The sequence below is a fragment of the Ceratosolen solmsi genome, unplaced genomic scaffold, assembly GCF_000503995.2.
Source record: "Ceratosolen solmsi marchali unplaced genomic scaffold, CerSol_1.0 scaffold47, whole genome shotgun sequence".
Classification (NCBI taxonomy): domain Eukaryota; kingdom Metazoa; phylum Arthropoda; class Insecta; order Hymenoptera; family Agaonidae; genus Ceratosolen; species Ceratosolen solmsi.
In genome coordinates, this window is record NW_011948419.1 from 1,594,807 (window position 1) to 1,615,678 (window position 20,872).

Genomic DNA, 20,872 nt, shown 5'->3' on the forward strand with positions numbered 1-20,872 from the left:
GCACATATTAATATTTTAACAAGCTTAAGCAATCGAATGAGATTATTGTCATCATAATGGTATGTCTATCACTTTAGTTAGTGATTTTCTGTTCAATTTTTCTGTTAAAACGGCATAGACAATTAAAGAAGCATAATATTGCTGGATAATATTTTTTTGTTCAGTTTAGTCACTTGATAGATGAATTAGTTAAAATTTTACCCTTTTCTTCTAAATGCTTCGTTTCTAATGAAAAAATTCACAAAAAAATCTTTGTGAATTTTTTAAAAAATTAAATATCTATTTGAGAATTATCATACTGCTGCTCCTCGATGTAATACTCTCACGAATGAAAAAATAATGCCTCGAATTGTTGAAAAATACTACAATAATAATAAAATTATTTTTTAATTATAGGAATGTAAAATATTCGGCTAAGAGTCAAGCAATCAACAGTGTATATAAAAATATTAAGATCAATGTCCTTATCCAATAACAGGTGACAGTAAAGTTAAGAGGTACTTACACTCGTAATACCAACAACTACAAAAAGAGATAAAAATAGTCTCTTTATATGCGAGTGATGTTTTTTTTTTTTTTTTTTTTTTTTGCAAAGGGTAAGAGAAAAAAAATTTCCCTAATAATTTTGAAATAAATAGATAATGAAGTTTTAAACTCAAAGGTTATTTCTAATTAATACTAATTTCTATATTTAACATAACTTTTATTTTCAATTCATTGTTATGGTTTATTTAAATTTTACACACCTTTATAGAATAATAATAATAATAATAATAATAATAATATAGAGAATTCAAATAATTGAAGCAATTATTACAATTAAGTTGCAAAAGATTGGAACATTTGACCATATTGTCAATTATCAATTCTTTTTTTTCATTCTGTCAATAATCTTTATTCTATTTAAAAATGATTAATTTCCGAATTCGACGACATTTACGAATTATTAAAATTATCGATATATGCTTTGGAAATTCTGAATTTTCTTAAATTAAATTATGTTTAAAAGGCAGTTTGAGGTCATTCAAATAATTTTCGCCATTCCTAAAAAGTTACGAGAAACTAGTTGAAGGACTTGTATAATACGTAAATATAAATTAAAAAAATCTTTTCTGTTTTCTCAATTACTGATATATATATATATATATATATATATAACGTACATCTACAGCGTTCTATAACAATATTATATAGACTAACACACTTGTATACATTCATTATAGATGTAAATGCCTAATTAATTATTACGAATATAAAATTATTAAAAAATATTCGGTCTTAGAAAGGGAGAAGCCGTTGTTATTGAACAAGCATAAAATGGTATGATTTTGAGAAATAAATGGGAACAAGTAGTTTATGCGAGCGAATTTCTGAGTCAGTAGATTTGAGTAAATGCCATTGAAAGCAAACGCCAAGCAATACATATGGCATTATAATTTGCATTTATGTTGGTTGCATTTATCGTATATTTACAGTATCATCCGAGTCTCGATTAACAATCAATTGTCAATGCGAAGACGCGGGGTGGGGCAGCGATTGCGCATTAAAATATCTTGAAGAATGACTGCTCGAACCTTAAAAAAATAAAAAAAAAAAGGCGAATACCACACGGGTGCATTGATGCGTGGAGCTTTCGCTTTGCGTGGGAACATCGCATCGGCAAGGAGGCGTCCATTTGTCCCTCTCTTCTTCCTCTCCCGCATCGGGATAGCGATAAGGAAAAAATTACCAAGCAATTAAATATTCGCGTGGATCTCTTTTCTTTCGTCGCGGGGAGGATGATGATATGATGATGGTAGTGGTGGTCGTGGTGGTCGCGTTGGCGACGATCGGCGAGTTCTTGCATCGTTCGTCTCTTTTCGTAATCCGACCGACAATGCACTTAATGACGTGTTAAAAATTATGTCAAGGGCAGAAGGCGCGTACTCTCTTATGTCTGCTTTTATTATCCTTTTTTTTTTTTTTTTTTTTTTTTTTTTTTTTTTTACTTCTTATCGTCGTCAAGAGACACCGCAATGAAAATGTTTTTCCACTTGCCAAGCCATGATGTTGTCTATCAATGGAGAATCGGGCGTAGCGTATTCGCTCTTACCTACTTACTCTCTTGGCTACTTTTTTTCATGTCTTGTCGGATCTATTAGGAAATTCCTCTCAGTCGTTTATATCCATATTGAATAATTCGCGATTATGCTTGAAATAGTCTAATTAATGGGACCAGTAATGACGCATGATTGTTGTTGTTGTTGTTTCGCTACTCTTGAAATATAAAATTCAATACCTATTAAGTTTAAGTTTATAAAGAGTACATAAACTTGAGCTTACACGCAAGTTCAAGTTGCTAAAAGTGAAAGTTCATTATCCATTCATGTTCAATCTCGTGTAAGACAGTTTTATTTTTCAACTTCAGCTTTGCTAATTACCTTAAGTTACGTAAACAGTTTGAACTACATAGAGATTTTATTATTTGTATAAGCTTTTGAGATTTATGAAATTTAACAAAGATAAAAGAGATAGCAACGTTTGTGCGTATTTTGAAATGAAAATTTAAGTCCTCGTTCGTTCAACGTAATATAATAGTGAAAGTATACTTTTTTATATGTCTTTGAGAAAGCATCGGGTATTTTGTTCTTATACTGGTCACTGCTCACGAAATTGCCTTCTTTTATTGATTTCATTAAATTATCCAGATATAAAGAAGAAACTTAGGTAATATAATTTCTCCTTGTATGTTAATAAATATTCCTACATCTCGTTTGACTCTCGGCTTTCATCGAGTTAGTTGACGCAATAATACACATTTAATTTATATAATACGTATAAACTCAACGTTATAAGTAGTTTATTAAATGTATAATAATAGTGAAAGCAAAAATATTTATTACGTATTTGTGAAATTAAATAAATTACATAATATGTGCTTTAATAAATAAATTCAGGACAATAACTTAAGTTCGAATGTCTTACTTGTAATTAATTAGATGAACTTCAGTTTGTAGCAATTCAATTTCAATAAATATCCTAACTTTTGCTTTCACAAAATACTGAAAAGAAGTAAAAAGTAATAATTATAGATTCTTGTTTATAAATTGGAAGGATATCACGTATTCTTACTCATGCTAAAGAGCAAAAACCAACTACATAGATATTTTTTGCAATTCTAAGCTTACGAGAATTATCTGTGGTACCGATGTTTTCTTCACAATATGTGCAATTTAATTTAATAACGTACTTCTTTTCAATGCGATAGTAACAATTCAGTATTTGCTTATACATATTTCATTGGAGGATTATTATCAGCTCCTAGACTATGAATATAATTTTGATATTCAAATGTATTAAAAATAATTTTTTGAATAATCAATTTGGAATTTTTGTATTTCAACTAAAATCGTTAGCATTAAAAAAAAAAAAAAAAAAAAAAAGCCCATCAAGTTGATTTACTCGATATGAAGATTTAATTAAAATAATACAATAATTATATCGTACATTATTTGTAACAGTGAACTTTGTATACTAATTATAATTAATTTCCATTGCATTCCATTAGTAACATCAATGCCATTTATAATTAAATAATAGGACAAGAGCCATTAAAAAATAAAATCTTTAAATTATAAATATTCATCGATCGTTAACCATTGCATTTACATGAATTGTTAAAAAAAAAAAAAAGTTAATCAAAATATACTCATAAAGAATTTAATTATGTTTAATGAGTACTGCACAGTATGTTGTTTTTAATTTAATTTTTATGCCTTTATATGCAATAGCAATAGAACGATGGCGGTTTTATATGTGTTTTTATAAGATAATGGCAATAAATTCGAACTTACTACTCTCGAAAGTAAAAATAGAAAGAAAAAGCCATTTTATAAATTTTAATTATACAATTAAAAGGACATTAATTATAATTTTTCTTCTAGATGCATTATATTTTTATTGCGCGAACGAACCTAGCGTTTCGCAAAAATTGGTCACTGAAAATAACGAATAATAACAAATGTAAAATGTAAAAGAATCCCGATTTTATATGAGAACATCGTTGACGAGTGCCATCCATTGTTTTACAGATATTTTTGAAACGTATTTAATGAGAATGTCGCAATTTCTTTTTTTACGCACATTTTGTAACATAATGAGAAAGGCTGCATTGGTAGGCACAATGTTGTAGAATACATTAATTACATAAGAAATTATAGGAATAATTGTTATGAACTATAATTACTATTGCCTGTATTGAAAAGAAAAAACAATATCAGCGGTAGTGCGCGTGGCCGAGGAAGCCGAGGACGACCCGAGGGCGTGGAAATTTAAACGAAACAAACCTTATCATTTTTTATATGTCAGATTAATTATCCTTCGTGCAATATCCTTCAAGCATTGATTAAGCATTGGAAAATCAAAGCAAAAGTTCATTGTTTGACATTGTTGTGGAAACAATTGCAAACGATCGTTTATTAATGCAATTAAAATGTTGCTTTCATGAGATTTGCAGGAGGTAAGAAATTCAAGCCAGAATTAAGAAATTGAACGAATAACATCAGTCGGAAATATTCTTTTGCTTTACTCTAATTTTACATAATTAAAACTTTAGCATCGTTATTATTAAAAAACTAATTTTTATTTTATTTTTTTATTTTTTTTTTTTATTCCCACCACCGAGGCTGAAAAACATTATATATAATCGTCATACTTTTATTTTCATCAATTGTATTAAATTGTAGTAAATTTCATTGTAGCAAATCAATTGCTTGAGAGCGAGAGAGGGGTGGGGTGGAGGAAATTGATAAGAGAACAAATGTCGAATGCAAACAATCGATTATGCAATGAGATGATTTGATTTTTCATAACTCGCAGCACGAAGATCTTGTCCATTAAAAATCATTAAAATAATAAAAAAAAAAAAGAACAAGGGTGATGGATACGGTGGACGTAATTAACGGTTAAAAGTCGCAGACAAACGGTCTGGGCATATTCACGGAATAAAGCGGCAGTTGGTGAAAAAGGGTCAGCCGTCGTGTATGCATCGCAGTACGAGAAGAAATAAAAGGGGGCGGTGGGTGGGGAGGGGGGAGGGACACAGGAAGAGGATGGGCTGCGATATTGCAATTAGCGACGTTATGGGCCGATGAGTGAGTGGCTTATTGCAACGTTGCGCCGAGTGTCCAACGTCAAACGTCCACGGCGGTTTTATTTTTCATTTGTAAGGCCGAGAATTCGATATTGTTCAAAGTCAACGACTTGTTTCGACGGCCATTGCCCATTGTTTTCCACCAGTTCCACGCACTCTTAATATATCTGCTGCTTTTTATGCTTAGAAAGAGATTATTCAGATTTTACGATGAAAAGATTGTTAAGGAATTATTTTCTTGAAATAAGACATGGAATTATGCGGCGCTGATGAGCGCGAATGAATTGGCTTTCCAGGGGATGCCGTTTTGAATAAGTTTATGGCTTAGCTAATACGGGGATAATCAAATCCCGCGTCTATTTATATTTTACATTATATTAATGGCTTATTTGAAAAATTTTGGAACAGTCGTTTGCTTTACATCAATGCAATTGAATGACTTTACATTGGCTACAGTGACAAATTAGGACGAATAATTGCTTATAATTGTATATAAGTGCATGATTGTGCGGGAAGACATCGGGATGAAATGAAAAAAACCAAACACTCGATTATATTTTACAATTTTATTTTTTAACGTACAAATATATTTGTGCCTAAATTTTCATTAAAAAAATCCCTTTACGTTTTCTGGCACGACAAATTTCTTTGGATTCTCTTCAAATAAACAACCCAATATCTTGGGAACGGATAATAGGGTCCCGGTTATGGCCGCTGGAAATTTCACATTATTCGATGATTTACAACCAATCAATAACCTCTTGCTGAAGTAGTCGCCGCACACTGATATATGACCGACTTCGATATAACAATTTAAATATGACGACCACATTTCAAAACTAACTCTCATACGCTCCGACAAATCAAGATCTTTCGTCGTTTTAATAACAACTTGGTAATGTGATCCAATTTCGTCATAGATTTTTGATGTGACATTTATTAAGTTTTCCAATTCGTCTTGATAGTTTTCATCGTTGGTTTGCGTTTGAACCGCTGATGCTTGGCAAACGGCAAACAGTCCATATGTTGCCAACTCTCTTATTATTGGTACGTATTGCCTTCCGGTATTAAATATTTTTACTGGAAAGTCCTTTTCTTGTATAATTTTTTTTGTATAAATAGCAAGAAGGGCAGGAGCGCTGGCACTTCCAACTACGTGCAAGCGATTGATTTCTAAGTTATCCGAATCTTTTATAATGAATGAATTCAACGGACTCTGGTGATCTATACCAGCCCCCTCGATAACTATACTTCGACAAAAGTCCGGTCCAGCTACTCGCATAATTCCACTGTCGTTTAAAATTCTACCCGCTATAGATAAGATGCCACATTCAAAAACTACAGCTTCGTTACACAGAAAATACTGAATTGCACTTTTGTACTCCAATAGGCCTAATTCTGTACCGATGCTTACGTGATCGATCGCATCCTCGATAATGTCTGGCTTTTGACCAACTGTCTTTAATATAACTGGAAATTCTATGGGTGTCCTTTTGTCGATATTATTTGGAAGTTTCAGAAGCTCCGGAATTACAACTTCTTCAATGTTCCATATATTTTCTTTAATTAATTTCAAATCCGTTTTCACACATTTACATTTGTTTATTAAATCATTCAAATTAGATGTATCACCCGAGGTAGCATTATTATTATTATTATTATTATTATTATTATTGTTGTTGTTGTTGTTGTTATTATTGTTCTTTACAATAGATATTTGATTTGAATATTTTTTCAGTTCTTTTTCTAATTTAATTTTCTTTAATGTAAGAACCTTATAAGAATGCCAATTGGCCTTCAAATATTCTAAATCAGCCTTGTAACCTCTTAAGTTAAGTTCTTTTTCAGTTTTTTGCAAATCTTCAAAGTAGTTGTCAAAATTTAAATCTGGCCTCAAAAACGACAATACTTTATTAGCTTTGTTACCTGGGATATATAGCGAAGATGAATAGCGTTTTTCATTATTCAAAAAACTCTTTATAAAGTGTAAATTTATATTTAAGCGCAAATTGCATCTACTTGTGTATGATACTAAGAAATTCATACTTCTTAGATTCCTTATTATTCAAAAATTGTGTAAATTGATTTTATTCTAACCAGTAGAAATATGTCATTTAAAAATTAATCAGTTACTTTCATAATTTTTGATTCTTTATTAATATCATTATCAGTTTCTATCGTTTCAATTTTTCGTTTCTGAGGCAATTTGAAATTTCCTTTTCCTGAAGCTCTTTCAGAATCTTCTATTGTATAGGGTTCTAATTCTAGTGCTTTTAATCGTCTCTTATGAACTTTTGTAGCGAAGTGATCTTGCAAAGCTCTTTCATTTATAAAATAGCGGCTGAAAATAATTATTAAGTATTACAAGCTTCATTAGTAATTTTAAATTATTCAATTTCTATAGATTATATCATAGTTATATATATATATATATATATATTGTAACATAATTATAAAATTACAATGAATTTATGTCTTTATTGCACATTACGTTGTTACAGAAAATTATGTAATCTAAGTTATGTGAGGCGACTAAAAATTAATTTACTTTCAAAACGGAACTTACGCGCAATGAATACAATAATATTGAGCTGCTCCCGGCTTATCTAAATCAACCTCTTGGTTTATCAATTGTTTTGCATTCTCTTCCTTTAAGTCTTCATCAATCTTAAAATAAAAATTACCATAATTTTAGTTTAATTAAATCAAATAAATATCACACATCTCTGCACATTCATAATAGAGGTTAGATTTCACTGTTCACCTCGTCTAGATCCTTTGTTCTTCTTTTTGTTCGCCAGCTTTTCTTTAAATGCAAAACACCCTTATGATGCTTTTTACGTTTATAAGTCATATTACGTATAAATTAACTTATAGTAATAATTGTGGATTTTGTCGAGCACGTTTTTCATCACCTTGTTTTACAAAAATTTGTAGGTTAACTCGACATCACATTACTACTACGTTCTGCGTATTAATCGATAATGAATTTACTTTACATCAATACGATTTGTACTATATTATATTACATTGGTGTTACATACGTTAGATGGATTAAATTCATAAAAGTCTTGAACATATTTGAAAATGAATTGAAATTTGAAGCATATACGTACTCATATATAATATTCATAAAATTATTACTCTCAATAGTAAGATTTACGAAATATATATAACTCGCAATTACAAAAATATATAATAAAAATAACATTTTATAATATTTCAGAAACGATACAATTATGATATAATAATAGATGCCATTTATAAAAATTATTATTATTTGCGATTTCTCTGGATTCGATATCACAAATCATTGAAATTGTTAAAAGAATTGATATTTCATGTCATTATACTAATAATTATATTTGCAACGTTAAAGTTCAGATTCAAAGTTTATTCAGCATATTTGAAATTTCTGCTTATTCGAATATACTGATAAAAGGCAAGTTATTATTATTGTTTTATTTGTTTTTTTTTTATTTACTATAAATTTATAAAATTAAGAACGAAAAGAATAGATTTGATTAATAATTGTTCACTTCTATAAAAATTTATTGAGTTACAATACACACTGTTGAATGTATTAGAAGTCATTGAAATAACTTTATTCTCATATAATTAACATAGTTCTCGTTGGTTGCTATTCATTATTTAGTTTGAATCTATAAATTATGATAAAATATTCCAAGCCCGATATTCATTATGTTATATGTGAAACAATTAAAGCTTTAAATTTTCATTTAATTTCTTACAAAATTTTCTTAAATTCCTAGAAGAATCTTGATTGAAAATTTTTTTGAAAATTGCTAGCACTATTGACGGAACTATTTAACGTGTTGAACAAGAAAATTAATTTCTGATTGTTTTAATTAATAGATAAAGAATTTATAAATGTTCAAATTAAATACAATTATGTTGTAAATTGAATTGAGAATAGAGAAAACTAAGGAAGTGATTTCTAAGAGTGACGATGTTACAAATAGTTACATCTAGTTTTTTATTATAAATATATATATATATATATATTTTTTTTTTGTTTAAATTAATTTTTTTCCTTTCGAATACAGGGATGTATTTAAAATTTTACTTGACCGATTCATAAGGTTTTTTATAGATAATTTGTAGAAAACCTATACTTAATAAATTAAATCCAAGCAGCCTAAATTTATTTTCCCAATAATATCAATATGAAAAATAGTACGAATCCCTTATACACTTATTTGATATTTTATCATTTTTTGATGATTTTACACAATAATTTCTAAATTTAAAATTAGAATTAAGCAGATATAAAAGCAGCTTTTTAATCGAAGAAATACTTTTTTAGTATTTGTGTATTTCTTCGCCAATTATGCATTTTTTAATATGAATATATCTTAATATGCATGTAAGTTATAACTTGCATTTAATTGATATAACGTAGCGTAAAATATATATAGAATATAAAATATATATTGAATGTAAAATACCTACGCTATATTTATATAAAAAAAAAATTTTTTTTTTTAATTAATGACAAAAGCAAATAAGGAACACATATTAATATATTTTATTAGATTTCATTTAATTAAAGTTAAGCAATTTGATTGCTAATATGATTAGCAGGTTTTTATCATCTTTTCTGAAGGAGAGTTTTCTAGAAAAGGATAAAGTGCTGAAAAATTGAAGGGCTTTAAAGGAGCTTGAAATTATGTATTTAACTTATTCTTACGTACTCAGTTAAATATTTTTTATTACTTTATTAAACTTACTAGGACACGATACGCTTGTTATTTGCATTGTAGTATTTTTAACTTTCTTGAAATTGTTATTTTACCCAAATATATAGGCTATAAGATTATGAACAAATGAGCGTATAAGCGCAAAATAAATTGTTTTTATTACTATGAAAAGTTATAAAACCTTTCGTTTACATTGTACTTTATAGTATCAAAAAATATTAACAATTAATAGTGAAAAATTATGTTTATACTCTTATTACTATTCGTAATAACAAAGCGTTATTGTTTCAATTATTTTGTGAATTTTAACATAAATTTTCATATCATAGTGGTAGCTACACATAAATAATACCATTTGTGTTATTATGGATAATAGTTTTATTGCCGTAAAAACAAAATTTAGTATTATTTCAATGGCTTTTTTTTTTATTTTTTTTATTTTTTTTGTTATATATTTTTGTTTTATATATATATATATATATATATATATATATCTATATTAGCAAAATAATGTTAAGCTGAATGTAGATTAAAAGATATAAATTATTTCACGTAGCTTCATAACACATTAGCAGCGATGCAGAGTATTCTTAGAATTTTTTAGACTGAAACAACTTCTGAATGTTTTCATATAAATGAACAACAGACAAGTACCTTAATCAGTATTCCTCACTTATTTCTCGAAATATAGAAATGTGTACAATTAGAAAGGAGAATTACAGTGACGGTTCTTTGGGGAAGAAATTAAAGAAGCCTTTGTTCAGAGCACTAAAAGATATATTCTGCTAAAAAAAAGTTCTACTTTTCTGATGAATGAGAAAGTTGAAGAGTATAATTTCAGGTTTTTCGTAACGTTAGTACTAATTATACGTAAGGAAATTATATTAATCTGAAAATTTATATATATTTTTTTCTAACTGTCTCACTAATTATAGAGGTCAAAAGATTTTTTAACTTTATCCAACATTTTTTCTTTAATTCCTCCATTCAACAGTTATAATTGTATCTTATTATGAATAAATATTTTGATAAATAAAAATTGCATTTGCAATTTTAGTAAATTCATATACATATTTTCAATATGTTACTATTAGAAATTTTCAGGTGATTTAAATAATTTCATTTATCAATGTAACTTGTGACGTAATTGTAAGATTTTTGTAAAATTGATCTCTTTCATTGAGAAGAAATGTGCAGACATCTGCAACATATGATATAATATCGATTATGTAAATAAAATTTTTTTCGTTGAAGATTAAATTGCGAAGATTGTATCCTGAACCTTAACAAAATTTACATATATTTTGCATAATATTTCTGAGATCTATTTTACTGCACAACAAATATTATAAACAATGTTTATAATAAAAATTTAACAAAATCGTTCAGATTTTTATCAATCTTAATAATTTGTTTGCCAAAAAATATTTTTTATTATAAATACTTGAATTATTATAAAAAATTTTTGTAAAAAGTTAGCATTTAAAAATTATACTATAGACCTTAGTTGTTACGAAAATGTAGCGATTAATATGCAAATATTTTTACTTTTTATTCTAAAGTAAAAAGTAAATGAAAATTTGTTCAAATATGTCCTCATAAACATAGTTGATCGCTATGAATAAATACAGCCGATATTATTGAAAAAATTTATCATACGAATTTTTTCTTTCTTTTTTTTATACAATCAAAGAAGATCTACCTTATAAATATTACAATGTTGAATGTTAATATATTTTTTATTTGGTCAAAATTGTTGACATTCAGTTTCTTTCAGGCAGTCTAGAAATCCATCAGACTTTAATTAGTCATTGGAATTTATCTATCAAATAAAACATATGGACATTTAAATTAATAATATTTAACAATACTTGAACAATTAATAATGATCGAACATATATTTATAGCTATCACGTAAATTACGAGTATAAATAAATAATACTTGCTTCACAAAATCATTCTTGACTATTCAATTGTTTTTATAAATTTTGACTACACATTTAGATAGATTTTTCTTAGTTTTATCTTGTCTTGTGCTTTTTAGTCATCATTCTTCTTTACTTCGCATTAACTTACTAATATATTTGTACTTTTCTCTTTATCGCGCTGGTTTCGTCTTTTTTTTTTCATTTATTTTTAATATCTTAGCTCCTATGCCTGCTGCTCTCTTTCCTTCTATATCTCTTATGCTTTCCAATTCTTATCATTCGACTTCGAAATCATATTTTAATCTTTACTTCATTTCGTTGCTTTACATTTTTGTCTAGATTTAGTCTCACATTCTCACCTACTGTATCGCATAATTTAAAACATTTTATTCACACATTTTATTATCCTGCTCGTATTATCACGATTCATTCATACACCGATATCACTATTTCTACGAATAATATATTGATAGAAGTGTATTTATCCTTTATCTATTCAATTATACATTCTCTTATACCATTGATTAAAACAGTGATTAATACAGTGATTAAACTTTTTTCAAATTATATATATAAAAAAAAAGGTTATATGTCCCGATTCATGTTCGAGTTTTATTTTCAGTTTTTAAAAACGAGCAAATTAGAGAGAATTTTTTATGTAAAATTATTTCACTGACATGACAATTCAAATTTGAGACTAATAAACAAATTTTAATTTCACGACATAATTTTTTATGTAATTACATGCAAATAATATAGAAATAGAGTTAAATTGTTAATTAACTATATGACTATTGTTGAAACTAAAGACAATTCATTTTATAAAAATATTACGAAATGGTTAAATCTTGAAATTATGAGCGATTAATTTTAGATTTTTATTTGGTTCCATATTATAAAAAATTTACTGGCTATTGTTACTGCGATGACGATTCATATGTTGATTTCATTATTAAAATCTTTATTTAATCGTAGATAACAAAATTTGCCAAATAATATTCGCGGTTTTCAAAATCGCTTTGGAAACGAAGTCTATTGTACATGATTCTACGGCAATGCGGATTCATTAGATTTATTAGAAATTGGATAAATATTTTTGCACTTATTTTGTTTCGTGTGTTTTATTAATGAAAGAGATGTTAAATATTTTGAAATTACAACAATAGAAGGAGTATTTAATTGTAATTCATGTTCAAAGTGAGATATTGATTGTATCATTAGTGTTGAGTGTCTTACTTATCGTAATCGCCTTTAAAATTTTCGAAAAAAGTGTGAAAATAATGTCGTACAAAATTTACTTAGAAAGATGACTCTGACGATAGTGAGAAAGCGGCCTTTGGATCATGAACAAGAAAAAATTTTCTAGAAAATTTATTGTCAAAACATACGTTTAAGTATAATCACCTTTCATAAAATAAAATTCAATAATATAAAATCTCATAGTAATGTAACATTCATTACGTAACAATTCGGTATTCGCTTTTTATGATCAAAATAACAAAAACTTATTATTTATTGGAATGCAAAAATATGATGATATAGTAAAATAATGCTGCCGAGTTTCAAAAAGCACTTTAGCCATAAAAATATTCGTTCGAAAGTGATTTATAATCATATTTATTAAATCTATTTTCCCGAATGTTGGACTATTTGCTTCTTTATTTATTTAATAAAAATAGCTGGAAATATTTTATCACACTTTCTTAATTCGTAACATTTTAAGTTTTGAAATAATTTTTTATTTTATTCTACATTAACTGAATAATAATAAAAATATTACATTCACAAATTGACATTGAAGGCAGATATTATGTATTGTTAAACATATTTGAAAATATAGATTCTGTTATTCATAAATGAGTTATTTATATATTTTTCTCATATGCTTTGCATGGTCTGCTCTTTAACAGAAAATAATTTTTTTTTTTTTTCTTGTAAATCTAATGACTCACTTTAACTTGCTTATTCAATAAGAAATGTTGAATCGTTGAAAAGTAAAAATGATAAATTTATATAATACATCTATGTCACAATTATTATATATATAAATATAAAATACATTATCGTGGAAGATATACGATAGTTTAGAGAAAGATAAATTAATTTTTTGTAGTTTTAGTCATGGTGAAAAAAAAACATACATTACGATTTTATCGGAGGCCATATCGGAAGAAAAAAAATGGCAATAATCTTTATTTTATATGTTTTTATTTATAAATAATCGCTTAAATTTAAACGACTATACTTTAACTTGACTGTAAGATAAGAAAATCTAGACGATCGTAATTTGATGTGAAAGAATAGCTTGAGAATGAAAAATACGTCATATTAAATTTACTTATTTGTCTGTTATCGAGCGTTTGTCCATCGCTGAAATATAATTAATAATATATTTTATCCTGATGTAAGTCGTCAAATTTAATAAAATGTTGGGCGAGTGGAGGAGCAATCGCACACTAACCTCGAAAAAGTTAAAAATCCAAGGCGGCAGGAAAGGATGAAACAAAGGGTACTCGACAGACAAAAGTACGCGTGTTGTAAGTAAGTAAGTACACGCAAGTATGAAATGTGTCTTATATATCGTTATCCTCTCCTCCGCTCCTCTTAGTCTACGCGCCGCTGCTTTCACTTTCGAGTTCATACGCTGAAAACGCCAAAAGCTGCTGCTGCTGCTACTGCTACTGCTGCCGCTCTCTCTCTCTCTCTCTCTCTCTCTCTCTCTCTCTCTGTTCTTTTTAGCGGCAAACCAGTTTTCTTCTCACAAGTAGGCATTTATTTGTGTGACGAAAGTTAAGGAGATGCTTTTTGAGAGATCTCGCGCTTCGTACATGCTAAAGAAAAGGAAATCATAAAAAGGAAAATTGGAAAAATAGAGTGAATCGAAGCGCTACGAAGTGGATCGGATCGAACACTTGATCGATTGCTAAAGCAAATATAATATGGTGAAATAAATGATCGCGGACTTTGGTGATACCACATCATTTGCTCCATATCCTTTTATTTTCATTTTCCACGTATGTGGAACAAGATTTTACGAAAATTAAAAGCTGCCGAGACGTCGTTCAACCACGATGTACGTGTCTTTCGCACGTTAAGCTCCAACAAATAGTACAACAAAACATTACGAGGCCTTTAATAAGATTACCGATCAAGGCTTTCCGACCCTCGTAATAATTAATTACATTTTTACATTAATTATGATTTTAGAAACAGCTAATTATTAATCCATGATGGAAAGCTTCGCAATAACTCCGTTAAACGTATTTAATATTTAATGCAGAAAAATTACCTTCAACGCTCCCACCATCATAGAGTATAATAATAAACAGGATAACGAATACGCTTATCATTAATAAGTATTGTTTGTCAATGACATTTTATTTATCACTGCATTGTTATTGCTAAAACGCGGTCGCTTTTTAAGTGTTTAATCGAAAGTACAATTCAATGGATTGAATGAGAAAGTTTTGGCGAATAAGGCAGCGATAATGCAATGCTATTTCGTTATTTTGCCATAAAGGACATCTATGTTTCATTAATAATTAGTGGAAGCACCTTCGCCGCTCATCGGTATATCATTATTAAAGTCCAAAGCCGAGGAACGAGAGAAGATTATTGAGTATTGAGATACGACATACGTAAATGCCCGTCGACCGCCTATTGCAATCGCATTAATGACGCAAAGAGATATTTGAAATCCAATCAAATTCAATCGAAATAAAAATATATTATTAATATGTTTGCGTGTTTGTGGGATAGTGGAAGGGAGGGAGCTGTACGTAGCCATTTCACGGTAATTATGATTTCGATGCCAGAAACACAGTCGTAAAACGTAAGATGTCGAATTATCATTGTCCCCTTTAATAATATAGAAAGACTCGCAGGTGTTGGAGATCATAAAAAAATTTCTTCGTTATAGCCTTCAGACAATCCAAAGATTTACAAATGCGATCAAACGCATCTCAAACGTAAACTTTTAAGAAAACTTAGCCGACTGTAGGATAATGAAGTCCAATGATAAAATACGCGCTTACGTGATTCTAGTAATCGGAGCTTGGAATCAAATTCCGCTCCAGCTTCGCACTTGCACTTAGTTTCATTTAGTTTTGTCTAACCACGAAGTTTCACCGAACGTCATGGATCGGGCTAGTGGTCGGGAGGGATCGAAAAAGGCTCACAAAGCTCGCATCAGCCTGCCATGAAAGTCGATAATGTTTAAGTCTTCCAAGCGTTGAAAGAGGCAAGATAAGGATAGAGGCGTTAGAGGACGCGCGAGATTGTATTGCTGTAAACGTGCGAAAACTGACCAAAGCAGCATGACTCACAAATCGCTGTAAATTATCAAAACAAAGGTAGCCGATGAAGTACTTCCGATTGCCAGGCACGTCGCTCTTCGCGAAGGAAGCCTCTCGAACATTCCTACGCGCTCTGTACACACGATTAAGAGGGGCACGCCTCTTCGAAAATGAAAATCAAAAAAAAAAAAAAAAATAAAAAAATAAATATATATATATATATATATATATAAAAGAACAAGAAATAAAAGAAAAAAAAAAGACAAGAAAGACGGTTCCCATTTGCATACGTCTCTTTCTTTTCTGGGCTAGCTCGATGGCCGGTTGGGAGCACGGGCAGATCCCGTTTTACCTTATCCTTTATTCCGGCAGACAATGTGCGCGATATCGCGGGAGGTATCCCTCCCACCACGGCGCTCCACCTCCCACCCCTTCACTCTATTAACGTTTCGTAGAAGAAGTGTTTCGAAACCATAGGTGACGTGGTGAGTTTTTCGGTATGCGCGTGTGCTTTTTCGGGTCACAATTGCACGCCGAACTCTCGGATTGTCTCGGCCTTTGTTGCTGCTTAGATTCAATGCTCGGCTATTAGCGTTGGTCCGACTTTCCAATTTTTTCGAATTGGCTATTTGTTTGTTTGTTTGTTTGTTTGTTTGTTTGTTTGTTTGTTTTTTTTTTTTTTTTTTTTTTTTTTTTTTTTTTTTTGCACCGTTGGCCGATAGAACGCCGAATTCATACGATATTATTCCTTCCGCTTTCCCGGCTTCTTTCGGCATCCCTCTCTATCACTACTGTCGCGCCCTCTCTCTCAGCATCCTTTTTAGACATTCTTTTCGTTTCTTCGCGCGTCTGACCAAGTCACGTTTATTACATTGAAATGATTTCTTTAAACGTTATTCGTACATTCCACTGCATATCATACATTTCTTAAATCGATAGTGTTATTTAATGATTTTATTTTTTTCAAAAGGTTGGAGAAACTAGACAATTGGGAATTAAAGCAAATTGTAATTAAAATCCATAAATACCGTATTAACATGACGTTTAGCCGATAAATCATAAATTTTATTCTTTTATATTTGATGGATTTACTTGGCTAATTTACTTTTATTCGACGCATTAAAAACTCTGTAGAAAGGCGGTAACGCGAGTATTTACAACTCCATACAGCATTCATAAAACCACAATGATAAAATTGTTTTTATTAATTCGTCAAAACATTCGTAAAAGCTCTGTTAGTATAAAGTTTATACGTTTAAACGTCAATCGCAGCTCTTGTCGCGAACATTGGCGTAACAGTTCATTTATTAAGAATGCAAGTACGACGTCGTGAAAGGACTCTCCCGGGAACGCCGATAACCGAAAGAATAAACTGACGTACAAATCAATTCGCAGGCTTATTTCATTATCTTAATGCATTAAGGTTATTCATTCGCCTTTATCATTAAAAAATAAAATAAAATAAATGAATAAATATATATAGATATATATATATATATATATATATATATATATATATATATATATATATATATATATATATATATAAAGAGAAAAAGAAGAAAATACGGAAATAAATTTAAAAAAAAAAAAAAAAAAAAAATCAACTTTTGTTAAGAGAAATTTTTTTAAAAGAATCATCTTAGCCGGAGGAGATTCGGCGGTTACTCGCTAAATTCAGGTGTAAAGCACAGGGAAGGGAGCAGGACTCGAACATACCGAACGAACGATTCTCTTACTCGAGGAAGAGCATAAGCGCGAAGCGGAATTGGCATTACGAGCGACGATATGCAAATATTTTCCCTTGAATAATGATTTTCGTGCTCAATCGCATTAGCAAACCGTGGAGATTGCCCGTAATGCGGAAGGATATGCAACAACAGATACGCTTCTTGGACGTGTCGGGACAATTTCGGAAATGCATTTGGCGAGTAATTACAAGGTCACTCGTATATTTGCATGAGCTTCGAGAATTCGAATTTGTGGGAAAAAGCAATGAATACGTCATGCACATTATTGTTCCTCATAGGAGCGTAATTGAGATTGTAACAATAAAACTTTTCATCGCTTCATCATATAAATGTGATTTTATTATGTCCGGTTACGCTAACTTTACATAAATTACGTATCACTACGTTAATCAGTATTAATTGATTATAATAATTTAATAGACAGATGGCCAACTTTCTGATTACTCGTTTTAACGAGCATATAATAAATTATAAGAAGAGTATGGGATTTAATCGAATATTCGCGGACAATAAATTTTTAGATTTTTAGCAATATTGTCATATGAATGGGAAATTGTATCGATCGATTAATAATTTAAAATAATTAACCATTCAACATGGCCAATACAGATTCATTAATTAAAGCCTAAAAAACATAAAATATTTTAATTACATGAAATTGTAAATATTATTAGACTCTTATGCCTTTTCATTTAAGCTTGCATTTTATTTAGTTTAAACTTTATATTTATACGACCTCTCCTATAATCTAACGTTTAATTGGCAATTAAATTTCATGCTCGTTAGGATTATAATGTCGTATAATATAGTATAACGGGATGGTGAGTGGGGTGTGGCGAGGGGGCGTGTAGAGAGCGGCGAGGGGTGAGTGAATACATTCAAGATCGCAGATGAGAATAAAAAATCAATTGGTAGCGTTAAATTTTGCATGTGAAAAATTAAAGTATATTGCCCCAGCATTAACATGGTTATGTGAATGATATGACACACTTTCAGATTTTCATCCTGGCAATATGAAAAATCCAATAAAGGTGGGATTTTGCATTTACCGCATGTACGCGTTAGACACGGCTAATACACGAATTTACAATAACGATTCTTCCTCTCTATGCACATAAACTTACGCGCGCTTCACTTGTCAACAATGCCAAATTAAAGCAATTATTAAACAAGGAAATTATTTATAAAATGACGCGTGTCGCCCTAGGTGACTGATGAAAAAAGCAAAGCAAAGCAAAGCAAAGCAAATCAAAGCAAAGCAAAGGAAAAATGAAACAAAAGAGCAACAAAAGAGAAACAAAAAAAATTTACTTGCTCCGACAGGCGTATGACGACATTATACGAATAAAAGGTAATCGAGTCTTCCGTAGATCCCGCTATTCATTTATAATGAATTTTATAAAGTCGGGCTGAAGGCAACGTGTATATCGTGCTGGTGCTAACCTCAAAATGCGATGGAAAAAAAAAAAAAAAAAAAAAAAAAAAAAAAAAAAAAAATATATATTTGAGAGAAAGAAGAAGACAATAATGCAAATCTCAGGCGAAATCTCAGCAAGGAACTGTAACGACCAACGAGTGCGACGAGTTCCGTAGCTTCAATTTGCGAAAATTAGAATGACGACTAGAACGTAACGTTGTAACTGTTACGCTATGTGGTGGCGGATGAGGAAGGGGTGGGGGAGGAGAGTTCTCTGGAGAGATTATTAGCCGTAAAATGCTTAGCCAATTATTGTACATTTCTACAACCAACAAATGATATAATTTTTTTCATTTTATATAGATTAGACTTTTTCTTAGTTTATTATTGTCCAAGTCAATAACAGCGAACGGCTGGCATTGTCTTACCGCAAGTATTTAGAAATCTCTATATCTCACAATAAGGTAACTTGGAACTCTAAAAGAAAATGTGCTTCTACATTATTTATATATTAGCAATTCGCTGTCTAAATTGATCGGTGGATTTATTGCTAAAACGATATCGTTATCAGAGATATCATATGCGTATACACGTAACGCGTTACAACCTATTCGCCTTTTCCCCGTTTCATTCTCCTAGACATTTTATCACACTTTTACATAATATTTTACGGATTAAATGTTTTAAAACAATGAAATATTGCCGTTCGTTAGATTAATGATTTTATTGATAAATTGTCGATGTTTCCAGTTGGAGAAACTAGCGATGTATAATGATTGTATTGAAAAATTTTATCGTACACGCCTGCCATTATAATCTCACAAATCAAGTAATTTCATAATTTATTATCTTATAATTTCAATGCAATTTCAAATTGTCATAGTTTTATATCTCCGCTTAAATGCAAGACACTCGTTTTTAATTGGAAGGCATTGGCAAAAGCTAAAAGAATTATTTCGAAGTGATCTTTACAATTATTTATCTTTTTTGTTTTTTGTTTTTTTTTGTCTTCTTTCTATTTTTTTCTTTTTTTTTTTTTTTTTTTTTTTTTTTTTTTTATCGTTTTAAACACTATATGTTAGTATACGTATATGTGTAACTTGTATTTTTCATTTCAAATGACATGTCACACTGAGCGTCGAGAAGAATTTCGGCATACAATCGGCATTTTCAACTTCACGCAAATCGTTTGAAAAATATTATTTTTCAAACTCAACTTTGACACAAAACTATGAGAAATTTGTGAATTCTAAAGTTTCGATAATGAAAATCTTGTCTATTCGTTAATACATGTAATGTGTCTTTACATGTAATATTATCAATTAAAATCATTAAAATTAATAAGAAATTTATTTTAAATGCCGTAAATAAAAATGTATCGATAAATGTAATTATCCATTCTTCACCAAGTAATGATCGGGTGGCTGTTGACTTTTGAATGATAATTAATTTGCTTTTCGACATTATTAATTAGATAGAAGTTTGTGCACCATAGAACTCTCATACAAAGATATTGTGAAATTGCAATTGTTATGGCAATTTTAGTATAGTATATATAATTGCAAAGTATATATAATTCGACTAGGCGTTGTAACATTTTTCTTAGTAATTAAAACTATGAAATGTTTC

General features: G+C 29.6%; 2 protein-coding genes across 2 annotated transcripts; both read right to left on the reverse strand.

The window, feature by feature from the left end:
* Positions 1-5,691: 5,691 nt before the first annotated feature.
* On the reverse strand, positions 5,692-7,175 carry LOC105360769 (uncharacterized). The gene is made up of 2 exons (XM_011497769.1): positions 6,828-7,175; positions 5,692-6,776 (listed from the first exon to the last, which is right to left on the reverse strand). The coding sequence occupies exons 1-2, from the start codon at positions 7,173-7,175 to the stop codon at positions 5,739-5,741; spliced, it is 1,386 nt and encodes a 461-aa protein (XP_011496071.1). The 3' UTR covers positions 5,692-5,738.
* Positions 7,176-7,223: 48 nt separating this feature from the next.
* Positions 7,224-8,162, reverse strand: LOC105360524 (zinc finger protein 593 homolog). The gene is made up of 3 exons (XM_011497444.1): positions 7,896-8,162; positions 7,698-7,798; positions 7,224-7,472 (listed from the first exon to the last, which is right to left on the reverse strand). Exons 1-3 carry the CDS (start codon positions 7,983-7,985, stop codon positions 7,253-7,255), a joined length of 411 nt encoding a protein of 136 aa, XP_011495746.1. The 5' UTR covers positions 7,986-8,162; the 3' UTR covers positions 7,224-7,252.
* Positions 8,163-20,872: the final 12,710 nt, after the last annotated feature.